This window comes from Hibiscus syriacus, unplaced genomic scaffold, assembly GCF_006381635.1.
Source record: "Hibiscus syriacus cultivar Baekdansim isolate YM2019G1 unplaced genomic scaffold, ASM638163v2 tig00112491_pilon, whole genome shotgun sequence".
NCBI classification, from domain to species: Eukaryota; Viridiplantae; Streptophyta; class Magnoliopsida; order Malvales; family Malvaceae; genus Hibiscus; species Hibiscus syriacus.
Genome location: NW_024063344.1, coordinates 487542 through 512432, shown reverse-complemented (window position 1 = coordinate 512432; position 24891 = coordinate 487542). Strand labels below are relative to the sequence as shown.

Genomic DNA, 24891 nt, shown 5'->3' with positions numbered 1-24891 from the left:
ATAGTTGCGGGGGTTATCCTGGCTTGGTTGGGTCAAATATTAAGCATGGCCAAAATTCTCAGTTTAGGGAACCTAATGCGGTCGTAAATAGGATGGCGAAGCTATTTCACCACTGCACAACGTCATGGTCGATTTAAAAGGGATTCAGTATGCAAGAAAAACCGTCGGATTGTTTAGGGCGCCACTCTCTTCTATGTACCCATATCTATACGTACAGTAAAAATCAAGAGTTTTTGTTAGCTAAATCACTTGAACAAATACAAGTAATGTGTAAAAATAAGGAAAATTGTCTTCGTTATTTTTGGCGAAGCAAGCATTTTTCTATAGGGCTGATGGGTACCTACCCATCATTGGGCTTTAAAAACCATAATAATTGTTTTGAGTTGAAAAGCCTTAGGCTTTTTAATGCTTGAACTAATTTATTTGTTTTATAATAATTTATTTGAACTAATTTTTTCATTGAAAGTAAATGTTATATTTCTCTAAACCCAAAACTATTTATGAATTTGATTAATACGAATAATGTATGAATTTATTCACAAAATAAATTAATCCATAAATAAAACAGTAGAACAATTTCATTATTCAAAACCCAGTTAACAAATATTTGTTTTTCTTTAAAAAAAAAAAATCCTTTCCATATTTTATAGGCTAACATGCATCTCTTTCTCAAGATCAGACATTTCCAGAGTCCAAAAATAAGAGAAAAGAAAACCAAGCCATTCTATTTTCAGCCTTTCAATTTACTTATCCGATACCTTTATTGTTTTACCAATTTCAAACTCCAATAATGCATAAATAGCTTTTTGTGAAAGAGACTGAGGGTGACATTGCAAAGAGTAGATACAACCCAACCAATAGGAGAATGAATGCCAGAAAAGATTATTAATGACCTTAGCCTAATAAATAGTACATGCCCTCATCATTTTAGTTGCCAAAAGAATCAATTATTCTATTTACATTTTCAAATAAAATTTTGATATGGGTATTTTTTGTTAAGAAAGTGTCACCCTCAAGGTTTAATCTAAATAATTTACATATTCACCAAATCTCATGAAAGGGAAAAATATACTATGCTCAAGTTCAATTCAGCTAAGCGAGTAGCAAGCTTTTATTACAACCATTTACAAAAGGGACAAGTATCGTTATTGCCAGAACAGACCATAAAATATTACATAGATTTCTTAGTACTATTTCATCCTTGGCATAACTTTTTTTTTTTTTACATAATCATGATACAAATACAAGAAATCAATAAGAAAAAAAAGTATTTGACAATGTCTCCTAAACTCATCATCAACCTAAGATTATTTAGTCAACATCACTTCGGCTACTAGCTATCATAGTGGAGTTATGATAGAGAAGGCAGCTCTCCGGCAACGGCTGCTGCTTGGCTTGCTGCTGAGACCAGTAGGTGTGTGCATTTAGGACCCTTTCCAAGAGTTCTTGGGGCACCGGCTCTCCGCGCCTTTGCTGTGGGGATATCCTTGCCGTGTGCAGTAGAGTTTTCCACTTATCCTGCACGACCCAACAAAAATATGATTACACCCATATCAAAATTATTTAGATCTACCTATCAAGATGGCCAAGAAACATGCAGTTTGATTGTATTAAGCTAAAACCAAAAGATATAAAGAGGCAATAGGTCACTTGGTAAAAGCCATGAAAATATGAAAAACAAAATACGAGTAAGAAGCAGATTCATTAGCACTCAGCAGGTCTAGAGATTAGCCCAAAATAAGGACAAAAACAGTTTTTGAAGTGGCTTTATGAGAGTATAGTTTGGACTTACCTTCAAATCAACATAAGTGCGATGCTTCGCCTTATCAAAAGCTCTTAATTTAACATCGCGCCACCTGCATATTAATAAAGCCATTAAAACCACGACTGTATGCGTAACCACAGAACTAGGCCAACAGTTTCTAAGTTACATCCAGCATACTCCTGCAAGTGAAGAGTGAGTGGCAAAGAAAACAGCATTCAGAGTATCTTCTGAGCTCTGACTACATTTTTCACCAGAGAAAGCAATCATGCAAAATTCTGAATGGGTATCATGATGAACTGGTCGAAAATTAGCAAATAAGCAACATTTCTTGGTTAGGTTCAAACATAACCTTCCAGTTCCAAGTTTCTCAACAGCTTGAACCAAGCCTTCAACTTCGGTAATAGAGAAAGGTCGACGAATTCTTCGCTGTGCAACTTCAGATTGCTTGGATTTCTTATGAGCTTGAACCACAGCTAATGTCTCCATGCTCAATGCAGGTACAGCTAACAGTGCTTTAGATTCATGTGTGCTTTTGTCAAACATATCAGTAGGTGAGGATGCACAACCATTATTGCTTTCAATAAAGTTGCCCAAATTAGGCTTGCGAGGCTCAGGTGAGGGATCACAAGTAACCTGGTTAACTAAACCAGGATTTGCTGGATACCTGGCAAAAAATAGTATTAAATCATAAAATGAATCTGCACAGTAATCAAATAACTCTTACTTGATCTGATGGTTAAGAGTATTTGAGAGATAAGGGTAAGAATCTCGAATGAGGCAAAATGTCAGCCAGCTCTTCAAGACCAACACTTCTTGAATGAGAAAACTGTTTCCTCAAACAAGGAGGCATTCAGGAGAAAAAAGTAGATCCTAGAAGATCAAGATTCTAATAGTTGCCAGCAATTGCAACATTATCCTTTTTTCCAAAATAAAAAAGAAAGAAACCACTTAGTTAAAAAAATACTTCTTATTAAGTCTAGAACAACAAAATGAGAACATACTTAAACCATCACATATAAGTAGATATCTGCTGAACTTGTGAAACTATTTTTATTACCTAGATAGAGGTAGTGGGGTGTCACGGGGTAGTTTTAAGGGAGAACCTCCAGGGCATAATGAAGGGGAAGTATGAGAAGGGTTAGGCTCCAGGCTAAAACCTAGAGTATCCATCTGATTATCACAAGAAATCCCTGTCTGCAGCAGAGTTTTATTGTCATCCCTAACCTTCTTTCCTTGAAGAAGTAAACCAACACACAATCCATCTCCAAGTATCGTTGTTACTGCCTCCATTACAGTCCTCTACAGATCAATTTCACATCATTAGAGGAATTGTAATAACCAAGCAGCCAGTAGATGAGACTAAACATTGGAATTACAATTTATGAAAGATACTGCCCAAGTATCCATCAAGGGTTGAAGTAAGATGGCGCTCTAAGAAAGAAATACAAATGCAGATAGTGATACTTATAGAACAGAAATAAATCTTCAAGGTTCAAATGTAGCAAAAAGAAATCCAAGAAATATCTCTAAGCACTCTACTGTCAAACTTCGGAAGAGCAGTCAAACATTCTACCACAAAGATCAGAATCATAGATCATTATACCTTCAAAGAACCAACAGTAGCAGATTCTGGAATTTCAATAAACAATTCTGGCACTCTGAAAGATTTGATCCTGAGCTTCACTGAGTACAGGGAAAGACATCTTGATGTAAGAACCTCTTTCAATGACACCCACCAATCAAGTGAAAAGAGTTACATGTGAATCACTCCATCAAAGGCTCTCGTACCGTGGGAATTACTAGAGGTGAATGATTTGTGTTGATCTGCTGGTGAAGATGATTCTCCGGTGACTGCAAAAGATTTAGAACAAATTAGCAAAATGCAGATGTTAGCAATAAACACCAAGAAACGAAACTAATAGTTAGAGATGAAAAGTATTTACATCACCTCCATGCATCTTTGAATATAGAATGGAAATACTTCTGTTGTTGTTGTTACCAGATGAATCAGAAATGCCCTCACTGCTGGTTCCTCCGTCCGAATTTGACTCTGATCTACAGTAAAAAAACTTCCTTTTTTTGAAAGGATAGTTCCTTCCAGATCTTAAGCGTTTATAAGCACTCCTATTGCAGTACCCAGACTTCAAATTCTCATCTGAAGGATCAAGAAATCCATTTAATTAAAATTACACACTTGTAAATATACTACATATGTTACCAGATGAAATACTCAAAACTGAAATGATTTTAATTACAAGGAGCCACAAACCAAAATTGGAATTTGTCACATTCTTCGACCTTGGAGCTACTTTCCGGTATTTAGAAGCCAGAATCTTCCTTATTCTTCGGTCTACAATACGAGGGGTTGACCTAAATGGTTCTCTTAGGGGGCTAGGGTGAGTACACCCTGAAGATTTTTCATCATCATCTCTACTAACTACATTTACATCATCCCATTTTGCGGTAAAAGAAACAAGGGGATTGTGGTCCCCATACGAACGTGCCTTAAAACTACCGTCTGAACTAACTATAGCAGGAGGTTTAACATCCAAGACCAGTGCATCCTCCAAGGAGCATTTATCAGCCACTTCTCCGATCAAAGCCTTATCAGTTCTATCCAGTTCCTCGTCCATCAACAATTTATTTTCAGACACCGGTTTAATACCATCACCAGATGTCCCACACACAGAGGGACCTGCCTCTACATGACAAGACAAACCTCCCATTTCTTTCTTGATTTTTCCATTCATCAACTTCTGAGCATCAGCTCTTTCTAAGCAATCAGAAGTTGCTACAAGGGCACCATTTCGAAGGCTAGGGGATTCCTTAGAACTATAGTTTGAGTCACTAGTTTGTGAAACGAGTTCAGAAGCAAAGAACTCAGCTTTAGCGCCATCTTGATTGCAAAATTCTAGCTTCAATGACTGATTACCATCCCCCCTTTCCTCTTTTACGGTATTTGTTTCAGCCGCAGATTGATCTTCAGCACTCCATGTATAATTTGAAGCAGTATCATTTTCTTTATCTAGCAACTTTCCAGCTACAGTGGCCAGCAAATCAAATGCACTTATCTGGTTGCCTTCAACTATCTTTCTAAATGGAACTCTTTTCTACAAAAAAGGAGAGACAGTAGCAATTTAAAACAGATCAGAATATTTGCAAGTAAATATGAAATACAACAGTATCACACTTCAATATATTACCCTGGCTGATCTGGTTGCTCGAGGAACGGCAGGCACCTCATAGCCACTGAATCCATAGTCCAATCTCTTCTGCAACACCATGTCTCAATGATAGCACCACATCGAACACATCATATGCAACTCACGGCAGACTCAATTTCCATGAGACTGAATGTATGAGAAATAGAATCAATCAATGTCTCTAGGACCCTGATAAGAGAAGAATGTAAGAGTTCAGCTAAATTATGTTTATGATTAAATAGACATAAAAACCCACAACCATTTTAGAAATAAGTTGCAAAACAGAAACTAAATTCAAGTCATGAAAAAAAATTCAAAGAAAATAAAAGTTTCCTTCTATCAGAAAATAAACATAATAAAGACATTGCAAAAAATCATATGCCACTCCCAATTTTCACCTCCATGACTTCAAAAAGACCAACATAATCGGAAATGGAAAATCCATACTCAACCTTCTACCTCAAAGGGTCTTCTATGGAAAGATCCACATCAGATGCATAAAACCATAAAGTGCTTTTTACCCCTTAATTTTTCAAATTCTCTGTTAAAAACATTAAAATTTTGTAAATTCAAAAGAGAGCTGGGGAATGTTAAGAGAAATTAGCAAATTTAAGTTAGAAAGAAAACCCCTTAAACCACAACAAAACCCCGACACAGAGGATTCAAAAACCAAATTACCAACTCAGACGTCAACCCCATAAATTATTTGCAACTCAGGTGAAATTTGCTTTTAACAAGATATAAAACCCTGGAGAAAAGATCTATCTTGAAAAACAAACTGCTAAAAAAGGATCTTTGATCATCTCCTCGGCTTTTCCAATAAAATGTCCAAAAATTCCAGATCGAATAACTTGTTATCCAAATTCATCAACAAGAAGAAGAATTTAACGTCAAAAAGTGACAAATTATAAGAATTTTCAAAAGAAAACTGAAAACAGAGGAGAAAAATAACAGGCGTTTGAAGCTTAAAAATATTAAAGCTCCGGCGTCCTTTAAAAGCTTTGTCCTCGGATTACCACCGAAATCGAATTTTCCTTTCACTTTCTCACCATTTCTAGGCAAGCAAACACAAGAGGCCCAAAAACTTTCGCGGGAGGAAAATCTGGAAAAAGAAAATTCTTACCTCTAAACTATGAACTTTTCGCTCAGGAAATGAAATTTACAACCAAACGTAAGATTGCGAAAAGAAGTAACAAAGATGAAAATTGTCTTCCCATACGAGGAAAAGGAGAGATAAAAAGAACAATACTCACTTATTTTTTCTACCCCATATTTTCTCCAGAAAACAAAAGGGAAATCTTCTCTGTGTTTTTCAAACGAAATCCATTTGGGAATTTCCCTGAAAATTGACAATTTTTTTCTCAGCAAAAAAAGAAAATAATTTATTTTTCTCTCTCTCTCTCTCTCTCTCTCTCTCTCTCTCTGATTGCCAAACCCCTCTGAAAACCACCCGTTTTTTTGCTTAAACCCCAGGTTTTATAGCATTGACCCTATGTTACCGGATCTATCCGTAGTCACCATAAATTTCACCGGTTATCACCGGTAGGCACCTAAAGAGTAAAAACCTGCTCTTTCTTATCGGGTGACGCATCAGTGTATTTGTTCCTATCGGATTTTGACACGTGGAGAAAAAATTAAATCCTGGGGCTAAGACACAGTCAGCATCGAGAAAACAAACGGTTCACAAGTTTTCTTTCTTTTTCTTTTTCTTGTGCAGCAGGGGCTCCACCTTAGTGTTGATCCTCTATCTTCCTTATTTTTTATTTTATTATATTATATCTTTAATTATTTTTTTATTTTTTAATAACTCTGATTTTATAAAAAAAAATATATACATGTTTCTTCTATCTTTTGAGTATGTTTTTGATCATTTAATTGTAATTTTTTTTTAAATTAAATTTGATATAAGCACGATTAATTAAGATAGTGTTCATTTATTATCATGCTAATCTTTTTTGTTTTGAGCTCTCGGATTGAATTTTGATACGCGATTTACGTTCATGAATAGTTTTCTCGCTTCGCTCGATTCTGATTTATGATTTATCGGTGATCTATCAATAGTTTGATCTTTTTTTTAGTTCGTTTGTCAATGCGATCAGATATATTTATATCACTTTTTTATTCGAGTTTAGTTTATTATGTTTTTAATTTTTTTTCTTATATAATTCTTGATGTGATGTTAAGTAATTAGTTTTTTGAGTTAATAATTATAAAAAAATGTTATTATTATATGTTTTAATTTATGGTTGTGGTTGTAAGTTATTATTTTATTTTGGATATTTTTTTATTTTTAATAAAATTACAGTTTCTATATTGTCAAAAAGACAATTAAGATTAAAAAAATTAAATTATCAGATTTAAGATTTAAAATATAGAATTATAATATTTAAAATTAAATTAATTATATAAAATATATTTTACATTATAACCTGCATACTTATATTTTAATTTGTTGGGTTGAGATGCTAATAATTAATTTGTTAACTATTGGCATGTCCACTTAGATTTTGTTTTTCAGTAAAAGGTTAATATGTTATAATTAGTAAATTTTTTGGTAAATTTTTTAAAACTTTTGGCTCAACCTTACTCCACCAAAAAAAAATTCTTACGTTAACCTTTCTAAATATGTTTATAAAACGAAATTCTGGGCACTAAAACTTTCTAGACAAGCATAATATCGTGACTCAATATTGAAATTATTTAGATAAAATAATTTAATATCATGTGAAAAATGCAATAATAATAACAGTTTAAAATAGAAAAGAAATATGCACTAGTATTGAAAAAACTATATAGTTATAAGAATATTCTTTTGTTATCACATTACAAAAAAAAAAGATAGGGAAGCGGCTAATTATCACGTGGAAAATAGATCTAAACCATATGTTTATATTTTATTTATTTATTCTCTTTGTGATTTTTAAATATAAAAAATCCAACAAAACAATATAAGTATACGTTTTATATTTTAAATCCCCGTCATTAAAATTAACGAAATAAAATATATTAATTTTTAACATAAATATATATTAAACTTTAAACATAAATATAATATAATATAAATACTGCATTAACCGATAAAAATGTTACGCGATTGTTTTTGATAAATTTGTGGCCATGTTTTTAAACGAAAACACAAATACCACGGAAAAAGAAAAGTAATCCTACGTGGTAAAAGGAAGGCAGCCATTGGTCGCTTTTTGGTATGTGTTATCGACAACGTTGTGGCTGCTTTTGTTTTTAAATTAAAATTATTATTGAATTTTGAAATCGAAATGGCGCAGGGGGCTTCTGATGGTGAAATAGGAGTTTCCGTCAATTCTCAATGTATTGTTGATGGCGTAGTTTACGAGCTGAATCGGAAAATTCTATGGTGGTATATAACTTAAAATAATTATCAATTTTGTTATTATTTAAATAATAAAATCGATAAAAATTATATAAAATATTATTATTTTTACATAAAACATCATATTTTTAAATATTTTTGATAAAATACATAACAATAACAAAATCAACAACGTTTTATCGATTTTGTTAACAAATTGAATTAAAATAAAAATAGTTTAAAATTCATGAACATTAAAGAAATCCCAGGAAAGCTGGGAAAAGTCTACAGTCGTTGGCTGTTTCATTAATGAACCTGTCTCCATTCAATTATCACAATGTTGCTTACATCCTTTGAATTAAATGAATCAAAAAAGTATTATAAAATAATCTCTACAATACATTTTTTTCATTTAAGGTATTAATTTTTTTCGAACTCTAAATATTTAAGGTTTTTAAGTTTTTCACTCTCATCTCATTTAGTTTTCTTTTTTTTTTCCAGATGAATTCCTTTTAGAATGTTATTTTGAAAATAAAAATAGAATGAAATAAAAGTGAAAAAATATGAAATATTTTGGGTATCTTAAATGGCAACTTTATAGAAGAGGAGTTTGGGGTTGAAGGAACTCTGGCATTTATTGACGTAAAAGCAATGACATAAGCTGAACGAAGGTGGTGTCAGCCTTTTATCAGATTGGATCACAAATTGTTTTGCACCCAAAAATAAATTAGAAAACAAAAATACAAATGATTAAAAAATATTAAAGATTTAGTTCTATCAATCACTTTTTTTAAGAAGATAAAATTACTCTTTAAAAAATATAATAATGGACGGATCTCAGAACTGCAGCGACTTTTTCTTACAAGCCAAACCCCTTTTTGATATTTACTTGAAGAAAAGCTTTCTTCCCAAAACAGGCAAGAAAAAAGAAAGCGGATGGCCGAAATTCCCAATTTAGGAGATTAAGGTGACGTTTGGTTCGTTGAAATATTTATGAGATAATTAGAATCTGTGAAAGAATTAGAATCTATTAAAAATTAGAATCTAAATATGAAACTTGTTTGATTGGTAGGAAATTGAATTGAAATCCAATTCTATATTTTGTTTAGTTAGCATACATCTCAGATGAATTTGATTTCAGTAATGTAAAATGATATAATTGTCATTCTTGTCTTTTTGTTTTATTTTAGTTTGTTTTATAACTTACATGTAGCAATTATTATAAAAATTTCAAAAATATTAAATTTTTATTTTATTGGTTGATTATTCATTTCAATAAATTATAAAAATCATGCTAATAAACATCATAAGTTAAAATCATCGCAATTAGGGATGGCCATGGGTCGGGTTTTTGGTCCACCCAACCCGACTCGAGAACAAGGGAACCTCCACTCGAGACCCAACCCGACCAAAATAAAGTTTCACCCGACCCGACCCGAATATATGAATTAGAAACTCGACTCGAACGATATGAAATAATAAAAAAATTATTTTTATTCAATAAAAATAGAGACTTAAAAACCCTAAACTCGACCCAAATCTTAAACCTTAAACCCGACCCGAATATCACGCTTAAAAAAACTTAACCCGACCTAAATATCAAACTTTAAAAAACCGACCCGACGAATTTATAAAACCCGACCCAACCCGACCCGACCCGAATATCAAACTTAAAAAACCCGACCTAACCCGAACCCGAAATTTTTAAAAAAAATCTGACCGATCCCGAATTTTTTTAAAAATTCCGACCCGAATACCAAAAGATTGATGATGGTAGTATAGTCAAATTTCACATTCCCTCATCCAAAGGATTTCAATTCCATCATGTTATGGATGTAATTTACTTTTCCTCAATTGATGGAATTAGATTCCAATTTCTCCTTTGAAAATTTGAACCAAACATGAAATAATGGTAGAATTGGATTTCAATTCCCCTCGTTCTAAGTGATTCCAACGAACCAAACACACCTAATGGGTTGTTACTTGTCGGTATCCTCCAATCATGAATCGGATCTTAACTTCTAATCTTGAAGCCATAACAAAATTGAACCAAAAAACCCTATTTTTGGTTTCCACTTTGATAGCAGAATGCCTTCCTCCATAACCGCAGCATACTTGGACAAAACTACAAAGGCAGCGGGGGGATCATTTTTTTTATGTATTTAAAGTCGTAATTTTGAAGTTAGTTAATTTAAGTATTGTCCTCGCTTCTGATTTAAGTATTTAATAAATTTCCATCCCTTTTAAAACTAGTCTAAGTTAAATAAATATCTACTTCTCATTTTTCATGTTTAACTATTGGTTTAGGTTTGACTAAAAAATAAATATTTAAATTATATCAATTTTGTTTTAAATAATTAATTTTTTACCAAAATAAATATAAAATATTTTACTCCGTAATGATTTTAAATTTAATCTGTTACGTCCAGTAAAAAGTTATTTATTCAATAGTGACCGACATATATCATGATTATTAATTAATTTTTAATATTTTTGTCTTTAAAAAAACTAACTACTATTTTAATTTTCCATCTGTTGAAGGTTTGCCGATGACCGGAACACAAACTCCCAGATCTAATCAACCGAAAGCTTTGTTAGAAGGAAGGTACATATCTTTGAATCATGCAGATCCGTCAAAGTGGTGTAAACGTCGATGATGGAATAAAGTCATTTGTCGATTCATCGAAATAACATCAAATTCAAACCTGTTTTTTAATAACATTAGGAGAACCAACATCTATTATGAGCTTCAATCGTGTATGGAGTTGTTCTTTAGGTTCAAGCACACCAACACTCATTCAATTAACAATGTCAAAAAAATGGGACCAGATTTCGGAACAATTGAAACTAAATGAAAGATTTGGATCTCAAAGCATTAGGGTGTGGTGGTTGGGTTGAAGCATTGTTGAATTCAAATGATTTTGCGTGAGCAGATGAATGCACTGGAGCAACAAGCTAAATATCTCCTCATGATATTTCGGATAATGGCTAATTACAACATGCAATTTTGTTAAAAACGCACATCAACAAAAACAACTATGGAAAATCCAAGTAATGACCAAATTTGCTGTGTCATCGTCATCATCTCATTACTAAAGAAAACAACACAAACTGGGAACTGTAAACACTTCAAATTACCATATGATAGAAGTATCACATAATTGTAAATATATACAGATAAGTAAACCAGCAAGATTGCTATGAAATTTTTAAAACAGTTGCAATCTTGGAAAGTAGAATTCAACAAAAGAGCATTCCTTTCCATCCATCTATTCTGATGCTAGTCATCCACCATGATTTTGAAAACACAAGTTTCATGAGAAATTTGAAAAAAAGTGATGAAAAAAGTGCTCTGAAACAGTTACAAATTTCCCTAGTGATGATTATGATGGGATTTCGGAAGGGGGGACTACCAACGCACACATGCCAACAACATATTACTTCTAACATATAACACCGAAATGTTACTAACTGCAAAGTTTAAAAGGTATATACTAAAACACCAATACCTATTCGGTTGATAAGTTACCATACTGCCATGGGTTGAATTCAATTGAAGCAATGTCAACCTCATCTATGCTGTCCGAGCTATCTACAGCAACCCGATGCTCATTGTATTTGTCATTGTAACGATAGATTTCCAAGTCACCCCAAGGCGTGGCTGAGACCTCATCTGTCAAATCAAACCATCTAGGGGTAAACTGATGACCCTTGGCATCCCGTGTCCTCTTTTCCGCTCTCTGCCTCTCTTCCAACCTGACAAAATTAGCAAAAGGTACAAATTAAATATCTTGACATTACAAGGAATATTTGATATTCTGAAACTATAGGCAAGTAAACATTCTAAATATGTAACTCATTGATCTTTACCATTCCCTTTTAATTTAACCATACAAGAAAAATTAATAGAAGTGGCCGAAGGGCACACAAAGAAAGAATTATTATCTTCCACTGAATTTTCTATCTTCATTTCTTCTGGTCAAGGTACAAAGAAAGCAACTTCCTATTGAAGAGCCCCACTATACTTTGTTTTCTTTGAACATTTGTGGATGGTCAATCAAGATGGAGAGTTTATCTTTCAAAATTCCCAAAACTACTACCCTTAAGGAAGTTTATGCATCCGTTGATCAAGGTATCAGCATCAAAACTATAACTGCAGGTATTGTTGCATCACCATAGCGAGCGAGGTTTGTAATCCAAATGGCATTGACAAGGCAAGATGAAATAGGATAGTGCATGGTTAGAATTTAAGACATAGTTTTTGGTATTCGATACATCATAAAATAGGGAGACACATAGTAATTACTACAGATTCTTCCATTGCATTTCAGAAGTTGACAGCTACATTTTAGACATTTTGGATGTATGCAAAACCTTAGGAGCAAGTTTTGCTGTTACATCTGTGTGTGAGTGATGGGGGGAGGGGAGGGGGGGGAGGGACAGAGACCTGCTCTTCTCAGCACCAGCCTTGGATAAATCACCCTTCTCAAGTGCAAATCTATCAGGCCGCAGACGAGAGTCTAATGCTAACAATTTTTTAGGGGCAGTGTCAAAGCTGTTTATTTTATGTGCAAAATATGTGAACTGAAATTTGTCGTTTTTGGGAGTGTCAGCAACATGCCAAACCTGCAGACCAAAAACAATAAAGAAGTCATAAATGTGATTAGCCTTGTTGATGCGATGAAATGTAAGGCCAAATTATAAGACACCCACATAAACAGAAGGGCTGCATTTTGCACATATAACATTTGGGTAATAAATGCATCAAGACTCATAGGCTTTGACAAAACAAAAAGACAACCGATCAAATATTCAAAAATGAAATGCATCAAGAAATATTTCAAGGATAGATGCAATAGATAAGATGGCTAGCCACCACCATAGATATTTACATTCTGAAGAAAACTAAAACCTAAAGCCATAGAGTAAGAAAAAGATGCATCCATTCAACATTATAAAGAGTAGGTAAATATGGTTACTATTGTACAGTGAGGAAAAAATGTGATAAGAAAGAACCTCTTTTAATTATGTGCCCTGAAGAGGTTCCCCTTCCATATCACATGGCTGATAGCCCATTGACTCATTCCACTTCCCTGTCATCAATATTTTTGGTTCTTCAGGGCATTATAAACATAACCATCCACTTCATAACGACCAGCTCTGCCATGAAATAATGCCATAAATCAATCTTCAATTCAACACTAGAGGATATTAGAAACACAAAGACAATCACAGAATTCTTTTGGATATATTGAATTCAAATTTATCCCAAAAAAAAAGAAACAAATTTTGGGAGAAATCAACTGATCAAATTACAAAAAACAATCGCGTCTGATTGGTATGAATTGCACAAATTAATTACTATGGAGTTCACTTCTGATCACATAGAGCCTCATCAGATTCAGACAGAACAAGAATAGATGACACGGGAACACAAGGGATGCAAGTCAAACATTCAAATCAAATTTCATCTGAGCACACATTTAAAAAAGCACACATATGAATGACAAAAAATACTATAACATAGGAAGGAACTGCATATGAATGACAAAAAAAGTAAATCCTTAAACTAGTCTAAAAAATAATATTGAGTTACGGAGAATACCCAAACCAGCCACATGGTTGAAAATATAACACAACTTTGTCCCCAGTAGTCAAATTTGTCATGATCATCTCTCCTGGGGAATCAACCCAAGTTCGTCCAAAAATCAGATTGTTAACCTTAGTGGGAGGAGGCACCAAATCCAAAACCACCCCATCTCTTTTAAGAATAACACGTGTTCTGCAAAGAATAACCAACATAAGTATTACCTTCCATCAGATATTAAACATATCCATATCAGAGACACGAAAACGCATAAAGGGAAAGATAGTTTACAGAATGTAGCACTAATATTACCTTCCAACAGGATAAACATCAAGAGAATTCCCCAAAAATTTGGTCTTTAACTTTGATGTGACGTCATAAGTAAAATGTTCATTTTCAGCATGCCCAGCACTCATTGGAGGATGATGACTGACCTGAAATGATGATATAAAAAATAAAGTAACCTTTGGATGAACTCAAATTGACAAAAATGAACATACATGACACAATGTTGCTTTCAAAACATGAAAGAGAGTGGAAATGAAGGCATAGCATGAACATATATATATATAAATGAAAAAAATGCTTAAAATAATCAATTAACTTGAAAGTCACCTGTTCAGAAATGAATGTTATCCCTCCATGGTTAACCATCTCATATGTTTCCCCAATAATAGGATTAAAAGGTTTCCAAGTACGTTGGTAGGCATAGTACACAGATATAGCCCATGATGCTGTACAGGATCGAATCCATTAATTACAAACTAGAGCTTGCCCCACTAATTAATAAAGTTAACGAAGCATACTCACATGCGTATACAAGCCGGAGATAGGGGTCCTCACATTCGTCTGCTTGGTCCAACAAGTAGGAGTATTCCATCAACTGCAAAAGGCATAGCACATTATATATTAAATAAGAAAAATGCTGCATACAGAGTAACGAATCTCTGCCAAGTAAACCTCTGCCATTTTCTGAAGCATAGTCATTGGTTCAAATATGAGGACAGGAAGCGTCACCATCGACGTAACATCTGAACCTATATATTTGTGCATCATTTTCCAGTAGCTCTCTCGCTCCTAACAATAATGATAAAAAGAAAAGAGTAGTCAAAATATCAGCTTCTATAACTAGTAAAATTGAAGAACGCGTCTTCATCTCCATGGCTCAAAAGAATGAAAAAGTTACAAGTACAAAGAACTATTTCTTTCCATCTCCAAATATCAATTTTCAAATAAAACCTCATCCTAATACTCAAATAAACATTGGCAAAAAAGAAAGTAACTTAACCATTGCTAAAAATTTCCAAAGAGAGAGAGAGAGCAAAGAAAGAATAAGAGGATCTGTACAATTGGTCTAGAAAACAGAGATCCAAAAATCATTGTTATAAATAAGTATACCTCCTGCTTCCATCTTCCTCTTTGAGCTTCATCCTCAGCATCTTCTTTTCCTCCTTCTGGATTTATGACTTCTATCCCTTCATAACCTAGTAACCTGAAAACCATGGTAAAAAGAAAAAAGTATAATGCCTCCTCCTTAATGGGAAAATAAGACCCTTGATTAGGATGGACACTAAAAAATGAAGTCAAATCGTACCAATAATCCCTATAATTCACAATGACAAGTGGCAAGCAAATGCAATGCGCAAGGCACTTATAAAATAAATGAAACCAATGATTTGATCACCTTTCTCAAGAAGTCCATAAAAGCACGCTTTATGGTTAATCTATAATATGAGTTATGAAGTTAATACAAAAGGCAGTAAATTACTAACTAAAACTTCTACACCTAGGCATACAAGATTTATTCAATCAACAGTCTTTATGAACCAATATGAAGTTATTGATTAGCGATAACTATAGACATATTCTGACAATTTGCCAAAAACCATCCAAGTTGTCTAAGCAGTTACCAACCAACCAGGGATTCCATTAAAGGACAATTTAGAAGCCTTTGAAAAGCTACCATAAGAAAAGGAAGGGAGGGGGATGATAAAAAGCATGACACGGACTGAGTTTCCACATAACGCAAGGAAAAATGAAGTTAAAAAGAAAAAGAAAAATTGCAAAGGACAACATTCAAAGACAAAATTTCAGAAAAAGAAACCTGTAAAATAAATAGATATTCCCTACAGAAGCCATGAACCAATCTATACAAGTAAATAAACGAAACTAGGAAATCAATGCCTGAAAGTTGATATTAGTCAGTGGATGATATTTGACATGCACTCTTGTTTAAAAATGAAATGACTACATAACTGGATCGACTTCCATAAAGAGAGGAAAAAAAGGTAGAATTGAGCTGAACAACATTGTCTGAATCTGAAAAGTAGATGTACTCAATCAACATTACATCAAAAAAAAAGTGGAAGAAGAATCTTAAACACGCAATCAAGTCCAAAACCGACTCTTTTGCGTTTCAATCTTTACTTAAAGCCAAAAAAGTAAATATCACACTTCAATCAAACCTATTTAATTTGAAATTTTATGCATTCAAATGAACTAAAAAATAGATTAATTGACAAAAACACACACACACACACACACGATTTTCCCCATCTTTATAAACCTAAAATTAGCAACTATTTCCAGACGAACAGTGCTATATTGGTTAAAAACCGATGTACATTCCAATCAAATAATTAACTAATTGAAAAAATGTCAAATCAGTTAAACTAACAAATCATTGAACAAATTTCGAAATTTTCAAAAGAAATAATCTTATAATCGGAACCCTCAACTATCTATTCATAAAATTTGTAAAAGGAAATTTACCCATTGACAGATCTGTGCATGGCGTTTCCGAACAGAGATAAACCCGAGGTCATCGCTGCGAAAAACCCTTTATTCTGATCCTTCTTTGGACTTTCCATTTCTTTAAATTATTTTTTCTAAAATTTCGAAAATTAAGCTTAAAAGTTCAATTGAATTAATGGTTGCTTATTCAGCAAATCGAAGCAAAGGGACTAAAATAGAAAAGTGGATTCAAATTTTGAGAATTGAGAAATTACTTGGGAGTGAAGAAGAAGACGATAGGATCTGTAATTTTAGTGAAAACATCGATGAGAAGGAAGGTGGAATTCGAAGTATTTTAATTTACATACTTTCTTTTATTATTTTATAGTTTTTTGATTGGACGATGTAGTAAAATCTCACGCTCTTCGTGAATAACGTGGAGAATCCAGAGTGATATATATTTGAATTTTTGGTCAGAGTCAAAACTACAGACTTTGGCGTTTGTGCTTCGCGGTTACTGAATGGGTAGACATAGAAAATTGGGCTGGACTTGGCCCATCTCAAACCTCGTATTAGCCTCCCCCGTTCTGTTTACAAAAAAAAAGTTTAATATAAAAAATATTCAAATTATAACATTTTTCTCATTTAAGTTTTTTTTTCACAAACTAACTTATCTCAGTGGTTAAAGGAATTGTTGTTGTTCTTGGATATTACGGGTTCGAGCACCAATAATAGCAAGGGTAGGTAATTGAAAATTCATTATCAAATGATTGAAAATACTTGGAACAAATACTACTTTATAATCATCTTTAGTGTAATAAAAAAATTATTTAAACTTTTAGGTAAATTATACAATTAAAATCTATATTATCACTTTATTATATTTTAGTACATATAGTTTATTTTATTTTAAAATCATACAAAAACGTTTAGTTTTACTTTCAGTTAGTTACCGTTAAAAATTTAACAATACTTCTATGGGTAAATTACATCATTCACTACTCAACTATCTTCTCACTCCTATTTTGGTCAAATTTTAAAAAAATTCAATTCAACTACTCAACTTTTAAATTGTCACTATGTTAATCATTTTAATTTATTTTATTAATAATTTTGAACTACTCAACTTTTAAAATGCCACTATTTTATTCATTTTAATTTATTTTATTAATACTTTTTATGACATAATATTTATTATTATTTTATTAATATATAAATAAAATAATGTTAAATATCTAGATTGTGTCACAACCGTCTTTCGGTTGGACCCGAAATTGGGCATCGACTTGGATTAAATGGATTGAAGTCGCCACCGATCATTTTAAAGCGATATTAGGTAGATCGGACACCATCTTACCTGATCTGCGTTGTACCAGAAACGTGTCGGGTTCGGGAGTCGGTTACGGTCAAGGAAGGATTAGCACCCTTGAACCGCCCTTTCGGTACCAATTAATTTATCGGTTGCCTTTAATTGCGAAAATTAGAATTTAAGTTAAAATTTAAATTATTCGATTCGAATCACTCACCTTTGATTGACTGGAATTATCCTAAAAATATCAAATTACTGTTAAATAATAGAATAAAGTAAAATAAGATGAGAAAAATATTAAATAAAAAATATTGAAGAGATTAATGATTAAATTAAAGTTAATTGAAGGCTGTCAAGAGAAAAAATCAAAGTTAGGGTACCAATTTAAAGCAAACAAAGATGTTTTTTAATTAATTGAACACTGCACATTCAAACAATTAAATAGCATTGGTCTACTGCCATTATTGAAATGTTTACAAGCTGAACTTAGTTTATTCAAAAAAGATGCCAAATGGAAGGCAATATAAAACCCACAGTGAAGATTCAGGTTCAAAAGTTGGCATATGAAGATCTAACGTGCAGTTGAAAACTCACTCCATCATGTATCACATCATAAATATCCTTAAGAGTTGAACTAAAGCTAGAGTTATCATAAATATCCTTAGAGTTGAACTAAAGCTAGAGTTATTGGCTGTAACAAACACCATTCCCAGTGTTAAATCCGAAGCATGACAAAACCACCAAAAACTAAAATACATATAAATAGCAAGCTGAAATTCTTGGGAAGAAATAGCAGAAAATGGTAGTAAATTGAGAGGCAGATACCATCATTCCTAACCAGGAGGCCAGCATATATTCTACAACTGGAACGGGAGTCACGAAACTGAGGATAATCTTTTAACTTAGAAACAACAAATGATCTACCAATTGATCTGCGAAGAAGGAAAGTCGTTCCTGCACCAAAAGTTAGACCAATGGAATCCTCTAAGGTTTGAAAACTTCAAATAACAGGGGTTTGAACTCCAGGTGCTCGAAGAAAATCCTCGGTGCCGTTTGCGTCCTCGTCAGCCCCAGCAGCCCCACGCGAGCACCAAACTGTACAACTCTCTTGCATTATCGGTTACAAAAGCAGCAGCTCCCAGAAAGTCTCAACAGCCCCGGACTTGATGGATCACTCTTGATATGTTGTTGTGCCATCCATGCACGACCTCGGGTTGCCACACATTCAAAGATACTGAGGCATTAGCGGGATTCATGGAAGGTCTGGTGTAACCAGTACCGGGCACGATTATCGCCACGATTGAAATGGAGAGCAACCATGTCTTGAATATTGCACTCTGTGGACCTTCAAGAATGATAAAAAGAACATCAAAGGTAATTACAAAAATCAAAAGGCCCTCGGCAATGGCTCCGGTGTGTATCTACTTTCAGAGATGGTTCTACTTTCGTCTTTTTCGAATCAGAGGTTGCATCTACATCAGAATGTGAAGAAGATAACCAAGCTTTTGTGTCGTGGAATACTAGATTGGTTCTCAATGTCACTCCCTCAAACAATAACCGATTTCGCGGTGACAGCGAAAGTCTCCTCCCGATGGCCGCGGACACGCCCTGTTTCAAAGCCTCGCACCAACATAACCTCCTCTACATGCTTCAACTATAGTGATAATGTAGGTATTCGTTTGTAGAAATATATCTACGTAAGTGTTGGAAATTGAATATAGGATGAAATGAGGACTTGGTGGTCTGAGGAACATGACCCACACCCATTTGATGAAGCCGAGAACTGGTTTACAAAGGGTGATGAAACCTAGTGAACTGATGACGAAGGTCACCATGAAATCAGGGGTCTGGCTTTCCATTTGAAGCTGGAAAGTGGAAAGTGGAAAGTGGGAACCATGGAAGGAAGAGAAAGAAGGCAAAGAGCAAGAACCCCTGCCTCATGTGTATTTTATCACTCTCTCCCTTTTAAAAAATCATTTCCCCCCCTTTCATAAGGCCATTGGATCACCTTTTTATATCATGACTTCCACTTTACTACCGAAAATTTTGGAAAAAAATCATGGAGAGCAACCAACTACTTCTCCTTTGATTTCGACGGTGGATTCTTCCCCCACTAACAGAAAATGGCCTTCTCTCCCATAACTACCTGCCTTGCTGGCCTCTTTTTGTGGCTAAAAAATCTGATTTTGTTTTCTCTGTTGTTGGCACCTTCGAAACAACTGAGCAGGTGAGACGGATGGCAAGCATAGGCTTATGCGGTTACACGTACGAATCTGAGCGGTTCGGGCTGGGCATCGTAAAACAAAATTAATAGTATTAATAATAATATAATAATAATATATTATTATTAATAATAATCTATTATATATAAAAATTCAAAAAAAATTATATTATATTACTATAAATATATATATATATATATATATGGAAAAAAACATATCCGAACGAAAATAAGTGTCTACAGCTGCCCCTCTTTGTCTTTTTTTGTGGAACGAAAAATAGGGCAAAGATAAAAAGACACAAATTTTCGTTCGGTAGAGTTAAAGAATAACTCCCTGTCGAAGTCGAGTCCATCTTGAAATGATATGGAATTGAAGCCATAATTCGGAATATGAAACCGGAATGTGGCTTCTCGTTGCCAAATTGTAGTCAACATCGGTCTTCTTCTCGGTTTAAAGACCTTGGTTTCAAAATTCATATGGAAAATAGTTCTTTGACTCCACCATGCTGTTGATAGGCCCTCGAGCTGAATGAAATCGAACTCGAAGGGTCTTCGTTGACAGATAACTTTTCTCGACTTAAGCTATGCTGCCGGAAAACAGTTTCTTGACACTAAGGCACGGCTAACCTCTTCTTGACTTGAAAACCTCGATTGCAACCGGACAATAGTGTGATTGATGCGTCATCGAGCTGAACGAAATCGAACTCGATAATTTTGTTGACAGTTAGCCCTTATTTCCTTGAGCTATGCTGCAAATGATGGTGCCTTGGAGCTGAGTGGAATCAAACTCGAAGGTATTTGTTGACAGATAACTCTTCTAGCCTTGATTTATGCTGCAAATGATACGCCTTGGAGCTGAATGAAATTGAACTCGAATGCTCTTTGGTTGGCAGATAACCCTTCTCGACTTAAATTATGCTGCAAATAATGCGCCTTGGAGCTGAATGAAATCGAACTCGAAGGCTCTTTGGTTGGCAGATAACCCTTCTCGACTTAAGTTATGCTGCAAATGATGTGCCCTCGAAGCTGAATGAAATCGAACTCGAAGGTTTTCGGCCGATAGCCTTATCGAGTTGGATATCCTTCGTCGTGAAGTTGAAATCCAATCTAAAGATGGATGATGCTTGTGTGCACGATTCCCTTCGTCGTGAAGTTGAAACCGCGGGTGGCCCCTTCGTCGTGAAGTTGAGCCTAAAATTGGATATCTTTCATCGTGAAGTTGAAATCCAAGTAAGTAGCATTGTTCCGAGTCCAATATCCTCCGTCGTGAAGTTGAAATCGGCCCTGAGATTGGGAAACTGTTTATTGACAACCAGCGGTCCCTTCATCGTGCAGTTGAACTTGCGTTGTCTAGAGTCCAATATCCTTCGTTGTGAAGTTGAAATTGGCTCTAAAATTGAGAAGTTGTTTATTGACAACCAGCGGTCCCTTCGTCATGAAGTTGAACTTGCGTTGTCTGGAGTCCAATATCATTCGTTGTGAAGTTGAAATTAGCTCTGAAATTGAGAAGTTGTTTATTGACAACCAGCGGTCCCTTCGTCGTGAAGTTGAACTTACGTTGTCTGGAGTCCAATATCCTTCGTTGTGAAGTTGAAATTGGCTCTGAAATTGAGAAGTTGTTTATTGACAACCAGCGGTCCCTTCGTCGTGAAGTTGAACTTGCGTTGTTTGGAGTCCAATATCCTTCGTTGTGAAGTTGAAATTGGCTCTGAAATTGAGAAGTTGGTTATTGACAACCCGTGGTCCCTTCGTCGTGAAGTTGAACTTGCGTTGTCTGGAGTCCAATATCATTCGTTGTGAAGTTGAAATTGGCTCTAAAGGCTGTAACAAATCATGTATGCTGAAAATGAAGGATGTGATGCACCTAGGTATATCTAAGATGCATGCAATCATGAATGAATTATGATTTATTTCTTGGATTGAAGTCTCGCGTCTTGCCTGCCAATCTGGTTCATGGAATTGACCGTGCCCCATTATCTTCTCGAGCTTTGGCTTTACAGACCTTTCAAATCTGAGACTACTCTGTTTGAAAAATGTTTTTCTCTTTTTTCTTGTTTTAGGAGAAAAATGTTGTAAAATATTGTTGGCAATTGACTCAAATTGTAAACGTGAGTTCAAAGAATATCAAAGGAATCAAGAGCTTTTTTAATGCTTTTAGAGTCACAGCTCTTTGAAAAATGTTCAAATGGATGAGTTGGCCTTAGGTTGGCCTCCTTTCTAAGGTTTTGGTAACCCAAAATGTCATTTTTTAAATATCGAAATATGCATTGGCATTTCATTTGGGTGCGGACATAATGACGCAACTAAGATGACCAATTACTAGACATTTTATTTCGGTCCTCTGAAATCTTCCATTTGTTCAGGCTTTATAGGCTCCTCCAACAAAGGCAGTGCGAAAAATATCGGTCTAAAAATGAAATTCTTGAGTGCTTGTGTGTAGTCGACTATAACAGGTGTTCCTTAACTCCCTTAGTCCAACATTACCGAAAATTTCTTGCTCAGATAAATTTGATTTAATTTTACATTGTCTGGCTAACTGAATCCATAAAGTCGGGGCGTTTAACCAATTACTTTAGAGGGACAACTTAACATTATAATCACTTTTATTAGGTTTAACTGAAGGGTTCATCTCATCACAAAGTCTTCGGCCTGACAAAAGCAGGGGAACAAACACCGAATTGCCAAGTGTCCGAGCAATGTCATGGTTTGAATACAATCTATTCATAAAGCCAGGGCTTTCGAGTTTCCTCTGTAACCAATTGCCTTAGTGGAATAGCTCAGTTTTACGGATTTAATTTCTTAAGATTATCAAAAAGAACCTGTTATAGTCTAGGTGTTTGTTGAAAGTAAAAAAATTTCATCTTTAGAGTTCAATTTTCAAGCAACTGACCTAAACTAGATTCACTTACTCGACTATTCCATCTGTGAAGATCATTATCATCACTGAACATCTTAAATAAAAAGAATAATAATGTCATATGCAAAAGGATGCCCCATGTTGTCCGCACCTTATGAAAGGAAAATGTTATATTAATAAGAGCAGGGTACGGTGTTTGAGTGTATATTCTGGGTAAAGTCAAATTCGTTGTTTTAAATCATGTTACTTCGTCAAAGATATGTAACTTTGAACCATTTCAGAGTTTCTTAATTCAGATGATATTCAAAGAATTGCAAGTTTGCAAATGTGATTCATTGTTTAACATCTTTAAAGTAACATAAATTTATTTAAAAGTCCTTACAGAAACTTGAGAAAAAATGAAAAAAAAATTCAAACAAAATGTCTCAAATGATGAAATGGTCTTCCTCACTTGGATGCCCCCAAGTTGTTGAAGTCGATCCGATTCTTGTTACGTATTTTATGTATGATTCTCTTGATTGTGGAGTAATTCTCAATAGTGCGCCCTGGGACTCCGCTATGATTTTCGCAATGAGCGTTCTCATCATACTACCTGGGGTACGGGGCTTCATGGATTTATCTGGATATGGTGACACCACGTGTGCGTCAAAAAACTGTTGGTAAAGCTCCTTATATGTCATAGGATCAAAATGTTCTCATTTTTTATGAGATATGTGAATGTAAAAAAAAAGAAAAAATAATGCGAATGTAAAGAAAAGTAACAAAATGCACAATATGTCTGAATGCATGATGCATGAAATGTTCGAGGCATTGATCCAAAAAATGTACCTGTTATTATAAATAATCCTTATTGGGGCAAAAATGTTACGTCTTAAGAGACAAAAATATTTTGAAGGCATAGACCCCGAACAGCTTCTGATAGGTTGACTAGTCTTCTGCCTTCGTCTATCACCGGTTGAATAACTATATGGATGAACCGTGCAAATGTTGAGTTATTTTTTGTACTGGCCCAAGAAGTCCTAAATGACTGCATCTCTGGCATTTATCTTTTGTCGAACCTGTTCCCAACGAATATGTCATTGGATTCCTCAATTGATAGGAACTATGTGAAGTTCATTTGTTTGTTTCTTGAATTCGTCAGCAATGGTCTCCAATTTCAGCTATCGTTTTGCCATCTTGTTCTCGTAGTTTTCGAAAGGACTCTCCGGGTCAGTAACCATTTCCTCGTCTTGCCCCTGCAACATTTGCCTCTGAGTATTCTTTGATCACGGTTGGACTTCTGAGCTTTTTATCTCTTTGTATTATAACCCCTTTGTCCATTAATACAGATTATTTACGTTTAACAAACACATTTTTGGTGGATCAACACCTCGTTTTAAGGATGCGAATGATAAAAAATGCCAAAGAAAAAATGAAAGGAGGAAAAAAAGTTAGTGAGATAAGGATAATAATAAAAAAATGATAAAAATGAAAAGTTCTACCCCACATGATATCTACCCCACATGCTTATTATTCTTACCCGGACATGATCTCTATCCTGCATGCTAATTTCAAACAAATCCTAACCGCATATTTATCTAGTTCGCATGCTTTGAACAGAAAGTAAAGTAAGAAATAAAAGCAGCATAGGGTTTGGAATGAGGTTTTGGGGTGGGCTCTAATTCCATGTACTCTCCCGATTTAGGTTCTAAAAAGGTACTCGAGTTCTCCTTGCTGGTGCCCCATTGGGCTTGCCAGAACCTTAGTCCTAAACCCATCACAGGCTTGTGTGGACTAAGTTAAACTCAAGAGGACACATTCCCTTATGCCCGCACGGTGAATAAATTCACACGAAGACATAAGGTATATGAATCCCGAAGGCTACTTGCTAGGCATATGCAGTGAATAA

At 34.5% G+C, this 24891-nt stretch overlaps 1 protein-coding gene and 1 pseudogene across 1 annotated transcript; both read right to left on the bottom strand.

Annotated features, from left to right (window-relative positions):
• Positions 1 to 1079: 1079 nt before the first annotated feature.
• Positions 1080 to 6306, bottom strand: LOC120180245 (telomere repeat-binding protein 5-like). The gene is made up of 10 exons (XM_039185622.1): positions 6222 to 6306; positions 4969 to 5115; positions 4035 to 4875; positions 3714 to 3920; positions 3554 to 3616; positions 3369 to 3448; positions 2823 to 3064; positions 2115 to 2429; positions 1793 to 1856; positions 1080 to 1518 (listed from the first exon to the last, which is right to left on the bottom strand). The coding sequence occupies exons 2-10, from the start codon at positions 5047 to 5049 to the stop codon at positions 1312 to 1314; spliced, it is 2100 nt and encodes a 699-aa protein (XP_039041553.1). The 5' UTR covers positions 5050 to 5115; positions 6222 to 6306; the 3' UTR covers positions 1080 to 1311.
• Positions 6307 to 11628: 5322 nt separating this feature from the next.
• Positions 11629 to 16913, bottom strand: LOC120180157 (annotated as a pseudogene).
• Between the last annotated feature and the right edge of the window lie 7978 nt (positions 16914 to 24891).

Coding starts and splice junctions, on each gene's coding strand:
- LOC120180245 (XM_039185622.1), bottom strand. CDS start 5,049: ATGGTGTTGCAGAAGAGATTGGACTATGGATTCAGTGGCTATGAGGTG. Junction 3,617..3,713: donor ATATTCAAAGATGCATGGAG/GTGATGTAAATA, acceptor AATCTTTTGCAG/TCACCGGAGAATCATCTTCA. Junction 3,449..3,553: donor CACCTCTAGTAATTCCCACG/GTACGAGAGCCT, acceptor CCCTGTACTCAG/TGAAGCTCAGGATCAAATCT.